Below are 7,062 nucleotides of genomic sequence, written 5' to 3' on the forward strand. Positions count from 1 at the left end.
CAAGAGAAAAAGGTCCAATTAAAAATTTATCAATTATTCCTGCCCATACGTTTAAACTAAACTGGTGTTGATGTCTTGAATGCACGATAACACGTGGGTTTTCTTCATCCCAATTATGATTATTATGAAAATGGAATATACCGTCCCTGGTAAAACTAGCTTACTAGAGTTTGCTCTGTATATAAAATTCATTGTATCTCACAAACGAAGACAGACAGGACATATATTTATATGACTTTTTTTCATTATTTTTAGGCGTACAATCAGCTCCCGAAGTGGGACCCATTAGTTACGAAATCTGTACATAGCAACGCTGTTTCTTGCACCGTTACATAAACTGCTCCATCTGGTGGATTTTACTTCTACCTGTAATGAACTGCAACTGAACGTAGATCGCAGTGAGATCGCATAGATCACAGTAGTCGCCATTGATTCATCTTTGGACCACGTGTTTTCGGACTTCAGCCTTCAGTGTTCAGCTTTACGCCAAGTGGCCCAAGTTATTTCATCGGCGATTATATTGTACAATTGAACGGTAGTCTGTACACGCAGCTAGTATCTATCCGGTTGGCGATACACGCGCGGCGAGTGCACGTTATTGTAATTTCTCTGGCAGCGGTAGACACCGGCGCTTGATGAAGGTAGGCAAGGTGAAAGATAAAGCGAGCCAAGTCCATTTACAGTGGACGGTAATTTATTGGTCGCGGAACGCGAGATATCGTTAATCGTCTTGCATCTATTCTACGAGTGTCTCCACCGATCACCTGCACAGGTGTGTATAGGTGCGCGTTTATAAGTGATTTACAGTGCGGACACGAGGCGCATGGTTACAAAGCGTTATTGATTTAAATATTAAAATATATATTATATATAAATTAATATAAATTATATATAAATATATAATATTTTAAATTAATATAAATTATATATAAATATATATTAAATATTAAAATTTAAAGCGTCGTTCGATTGGTTTAACCTCTTGCGCTGAAATGACGTGCCATATCGCAATATTTTCTCAGTTTTAAATATATTTAAATGTTACCCAGGCAAAACAAATGATAACTTTATTACTTCTTAATAATTTCTATCCAGTGATATCGTACCGACGAGTTCAAGAGAAAAAGAAAGCAACGAATATATTGTATATGGTTCGGTCACTCGTTATGGTCCGCGAACCAGTTGCCAGCGCAAGGGGATTAAAACAATCTGGCCAACCTAGTCAAATTTCCCTTAAAGCCGCCGCCACGTGTAGTTGACGATCTTATCTTCGTCTCAGATTTTAAGACAAGAAAACGTGGGGAAACGAGTTCTCAATGGTAAATTGTTTTTAAATTGAAACAGATTAAATTATCAAATAGCAAATTGTGGAAAAGTCACAACTATTTTAAAGTACATAATACTATACACGGTAGTTATATTGGAGAATATTTGAAGCAAAACTAAGATTTAGAAGCCTCGTTGAAAATTCTTGAAATGGAGTGCGCGTTGAAGTCTTATTGTTTGCAGAAGATGTAGGAACACGAAACAGGGCCTACACCCGTCCTTTGCACCAGAGGCTATTTGAGCCGAGCTGTACATATATCATATTGCCACGTTAACCACGTCGCTTCGGGTCGTACTTCACGACTACTCTAGTAGCCAGAAAACTAACCTCTCAACGTTTACCGAGCCACGCTGCGCGATATCTGCCCCCTTTCCTACCCTTTCGCTCGTTCCTCTTCTCACTTTCTCGCTCTGTAACCGTTCAAACATTCGTTTGAAATGGTCAGTTGTCACTGAAAGAAACGTCATACATGTTTAGGAACTATTAGAGTTATATTATGGAACGTACGATTTTATTACTTTGATAAATATTTTTATTTATTTATGTCAAGCCTTACTACTAAGAATATCCAAAAGTGAATGTAGGTTAATCTCAAAAAGTTTGAGATCTCTTGTAAATCACCGAAAGAAAAAAAATATCCCCAGCGTTGTACTTGCGCTGGCTGGCGGACCATAACGAGTGACCGAATCGTATACAACAATTTGTCGCTTTCTTTTTGAACTTGTCGGGTATGATATCACTGGATAGAAATTATTGAGAAGTAATAAATTTATTATTTTGCTTGCCTTGGACTTAAATATACTTAAAACTGAGAAAATGTTGCAATTTGAGACAAAAAATTCTCATTCCAGCGCAAGAGGTTAAAATAGTGTAACTTTGTCCTAAACGAAACCTATACATCACGAAACCTAGAAATCGATGACTGTATCAACGTGTGCGTGTGGGTCTTTAACTTATTCGTCGCGAAAGTGTTATCACAATCCGAAATTTCAAGCTACGCCTGGCGATTTTTATCAAGGTCCAACAGATATCGTATCGCCACGGATAAATCAGAGAAAAATAAAAGATCAATCTCAAGGAACGTAACGTTTCATCCAAGCCGTTTGTTTTGACTGATCGATGTAATACCGCGTAACGAATGACTACTCCGCGGCTAGAAACCATAACGCCATTCGTTCACGCGGGAAGATTGATCCCTCGGCCAACGAGCGATTTCAATTAATACCGATAATCAAGGTCTACGTTCGGTGTAAGCATTTAAGCAACGAAAGCATCGGCCACGAGTAACAATAGGTTAGGCATGAACACGCCAGAATGAGGGCGTACGGTTTAAAGGATATTAATTGCTACATGGTTGCTTTGATAGTTACCAAAGGGAAAGAGAGAGAGAGAGAGAGAGAGAGATGCATCGCTCGATATTTAATCGTCAGAAAGGTCGTAGGTCTTTGGCAGTATCTCGGTGAAGACCGGCTTATTTACCAGAGTTTGCATGTCGGAGCTCCGCAGGGGTGCACGCTCTAGATTCACATTAGATGCCGACGTGTTCCGAGAATATTCCTCTCTTCTGTAAAATGTATTTATATATATGTGTGTGTGTATATATGTTTCTTTGTATGCAAAAATTGAGATGACCCTGTGATAGATAGGAACGCGTCTACCTTTGCTCGTTCTTCGTGTACGAAACAGGCATCCTTGAATTCCTACCTCTTACTGATTAGTTCAGTGTTTTTTCGTTGATGTTGAATTTTCTCACCTGACAATAACGATAGTGAAATTATTCGTTAACTTAAATTTTTATTTATTAAATTAATTTTATTAATTACTCAGTTAAATTTTCACTTGTTAAATTTACTTTACTGCTTACTTAAATTTTTATTCATTAAATTTATTTTATTACTTGGTTAAATTTTCGCTTGTTAAATTTATTTTACTACTTACTTAAATTTTTATTTATTAAATTTATTTTATTACTTAGTTAAATTTTCACTTGTTAAATTTATTTTACTACTTACTTAAATTTTTATTTATTAAATTTATTTTATTACTTAGTTAAATTTTCACTTGTTAAATTTACTTTACTACTTACTTAAATTTTTATTTATTAAATTTATTTTATTATTTAGTTAAATTTTCACTTGTTAAATTTTACTATTTACTTTATTTTACTATTTACTTAAATTTTTATTTATTAAATTTATTTTATTAATTACTTAAATTTTTATTTATTAAATTTATTTCACTACTTACTTAAATTTTTATTTGTTAATTTATTACGCTTGCTGATCTTATATACGAAATGTGACGATCGATTCAGATTATTCAGAGAACGATCAGTCGAATTACAGTTTTTAAAGTATGTGTTCATGCGAGATAACTAGATAACTGGATAATTTCACAGCGAGTTATCAGCGATGAAGAAAGAAGAACGTGCATATATGTAGCGAAGAGTGTAACTGTACTGATCACAATGAAAACCTCTTGGTAATTTAAACTTTGCTGATGTGACTTTGTAAAAAAAAAAAGATCGTACATTAATTTATATATATGTATTATTTTAATTTATATTAATAGTTTTAATTTTAAAGTTGTAACCTTCGAGATCACGGTGGAGATCATTCACGAAAAAAAAAAAGTTCTCAACGCGTTTGAATTTCTATAATTTCAGCAAAAGCGACGTATCCTCGCTGCACGATGTAAAAATCATCTTCGAATACGAGACGATTTCTTTTTTTTTTTTTTTTCTCTACACAAAGTTATATCAGTTCAAATTTCACACGCGAGATGAGAAGAAAGGCAAATTGCCGGGATATTTCATTGTTTTCGCGCAGTTTTACACACTTCTTTGCGAACGCGCCAGAGATGTAATTTTCAAAAGCACACCGGCGCGTTGCATAGTAGTAACAAGGTATCAGACTCTCGGCTCTGCGTGTAAATCGCATCGCGTTTCTGCCGACGATCCTTTTAAGAAGCTCGCGAAGGTCGAGCAGCGTATCGCCACGATCTCCGATGGCCACTTAATTTCCAGCTGTAACCCGAGGTAAAGAGGTACGTACGTGCGAGAAGTGGTTCGAAAGTGCTGCTTATCCACAGCTGGCGCGGAAAACGGAGAGCGAAATTGAAGGAGAAACGAAAGAGGCGATAGGGTGTAAGCCGGCGATCGTTATTACGCGGCTACCCACATCAGGATTGTGGCCGAGGTGTCGAGCCAAGTCACGAGTCGTGAATTCGTCGCAGATTTTGCCGGTAATTTGCGGTAATATTATAATCAACCCCTTGCTCAGCCATTGAAGACGTGGCGAGCCAACGCTTTCGACCAAATTGATCGCAATCGTACGTCTCGCACGAACCTGTACCCCCTTCGGTGCTTTCTTTTTTCTCACTCGTTCCGAACCTTCGAAAATCTCTCCAAATCGCGCCATTTGCTGTCCAATTGCCCTCCGAACGGACAAACATTTGTCATCGAGTAACTTCTGATCGATACTATCGAATCGAATTTCAATCACGATACGCTAACGCCATGTACTTTAATGATTTTAAATCGAGGACTGCTCGTTCTTTTCTTTTCTTCTTCTTTTGTTTCAGACGATATTGTAGGAGTTCACTGCACTCACGGTGTAAACCGTTCCGGATACCTGATTTGCAGGTTAGTATGCACCTCGTACGACGCAGTCGATTCGAAACGATCTCAGACACGCTTGACGTTTATATATTTGCGAATCGAATCGATGAATAGGTGTCGCGAAAACCGACGGAGCCGACGCACATGTATAAATTCGTGTATTTCGTTGCAGATATCTCGTACAGCAACTGGGTTGGAAGCTCGACGATTGCTTGAAAGGTAGGCGAAGCCCTAAGTAGACTATACTTCGACTATACTTTTCGAATTTTCTCGCAAAAAAAAAAAAAAGGCGAGGTCTCCACGGGGCGAAAGAACATGGTCTCGCGGCTTGCCAATTGCGCCATTTCGTCTTGTCTGTTTCAGCGTTCGAGGCGGCTCGCGGCTACCCGATCGAGCGGCGAATCTATCTGAACGCGTTGCAGAGAACGCCGCGCGAGAAAGTCGACACGAGCAAGATCAGCGCGGAGCTACCGGCAAGCCAGCCACCAGCGATCCGAAAGCGCGTACCGTTCAAACACCCGTACCCGATGCCGCCAAATTTCGCGGCCAAGCGACGCGGTTTCGCGAAAGACGGCGGCCCGTTCTCGCTGCTGCCGCCCCCTCCGCCCCCGCCGCCGCATTTCGCTTTCGGCGGTCCGCCGCCAGCGCCGTTTCGTTCCATGCCACCGCTTGGCATGCTGCCTCCGCCTCCGCCGCCACCGGCGCCATCGCCGTTAGGCCATCCGCCGCCGATGTACAGGCCGAGGCTGTTCAGGTACGGACCACCGCCGCGACCAGCCATGCATCCACCGCCACCAGGATTCCCTGTTCCAGGTTTCCCGCCACCATGTCCGTCCAGGACAGGGAGATTGCCGCCGAGGTTACCGGCGTCAAAAATGCCTCCGCCACCAACTCCTCCGCCACCACCGCCTCCTCCTCCCCCAGCCCCTCCTATCCTACCACCGTCGCGGCTCAAGCACCAAGCGATGCCGAAGCGACTGCAACCGCAGAAACGAAAGTCGCAAGTGCGAAATGGCTTTGTGACGCCGGTTAGGAACACTGTCGATCGGCTCAGGCAGACTAGCCAGAGCGGTTGCGACAGGATATTGCCGAAGTTGATGAAAGAGCAGGATTTTACGGTCGATACCTTTGAGGAGAATTTGCTCGCCGTCGTCTCGAGCCAATCGAGCGGCAGGCGGTCGGCCAGGGGGAGGTTCCGTCAGATCAAGTGACGACGTGCCATTTAGGAGTCACTGTCTGTATATGTTATATGTATAATTACTCGTTTAACGACAAGCCTTTACCCGAGTTTCGTTGCTCCCTTCAGAGGACCGATTCCCGTTGTCCATCGGTCAGAGAGATTAAGTATTGCGGATTTTTTGTCGATTTTTCCGACAGCTTGGGCAGCGAGGAATCAGTGTCACTCGTCGAACAGAATATTTGTACAAAGTATCTGTGAAATTTATATATTACGAGAGAAAGAGAAAGAGAGAGAGAGAGAGAGATTGATGCTCTTACTCCTTTCTTCTTTCCCCCATGTCCCAGCACGCCAACACGTTCTCGTCACTAATGAAAATATAAATACATTTTCGTTACGTCGATCCACTGTTAACGCGATCCGATCCATCGTTTGATCCTCCTCGATCCAATTGATCATGGTTTGTACAATGTAGACGTCCGAGGATTACGATTTAGTACTTAATTAAAACGACTTACTTAATTAAAAGCGAGCGATCCAACTGTGGGGATCGCGTTTAGATCTCTGCGCCTTGGTTTTAGAGTGAAAATAAACCTTTATCGGGCAGTGTTTCATTCAGCCTCGTGTTTTATTTTCGCAAGTTTGCTTCTCAACAGACTTGACAAATTGAAACGATTGCAGCTATATATTTTATTATAGTTATACATATATTTTGTCAGTGAAATACACAATCACTCCTTCGTTTCTCTCGAATCGCGTTCGGCTTCTTTTTTCGCTGATTATTTCAAACAATCATCGTTCAATAAATCTACTATCATTCTCAGAGCTAGAATTGCTTACATAACGAAAATCTGTATGTAATATATTTTTGGCATACTTAACTAAAGTTAATTTATCTCGAGATAAACGTTCACGCCAAACAATAAACAAAAAAAGAAA

At 40.7% G+C, this 7,062-nt stretch overlaps 1 protein-coding gene across 3 annotated transcripts in view; it reads left to right on the forward strand.

Moving 5' to 3' along the window:
- The window catches only part of LOC122530190 (probable tyrosine-protein phosphatase F54C8.4), a 47,671-nt gene extending 40,930 nt beyond the window's left edge, over positions 1 to 6,741 (forward strand). The window contains exons 6-9 of one of the 3 annotated variants that reach the window (XM_043656957.1): positions 4,910 to 4,970; positions 5,119 to 5,165; positions 5,310 to 5,974; positions 6,005 to 6,127. In XM_043656957.1, the coding sequence (XP_043512892.1) occupies positions 4,910 to 4,970; positions 5,119 to 5,165; positions 5,310 to 5,974; positions 6,005 to 6,009 (778 nt within the window). In that variant the 3' untranslated portion in view covers positions 6,010 to 6,127. Of the gene's footprint in view, positions 1 to 4,909; positions 4,971 to 5,118; positions 5,166 to 5,309 lie in introns of all 3 variants that reach the window. The other 2 variants (XM_043656952.1, XM_043656942.1) reach the window with 2 other exon arrangements.
- Positions 6,742 to 7,062: the final 321 nt, after the last annotated feature.

Source organism: Frieseomelitta varia, unplaced genomic scaffold, assembly GCF_011392965.1.
Source record: "Frieseomelitta varia isolate USP_RPSP 00005682 unplaced genomic scaffold, Fvar_1.2 scaffold_134, whole genome shotgun sequence".
Classification (NCBI taxonomy): Eukaryota; Metazoa; Arthropoda; class Insecta; order Hymenoptera; family Apidae; genus Frieseomelitta; species Frieseomelitta varia.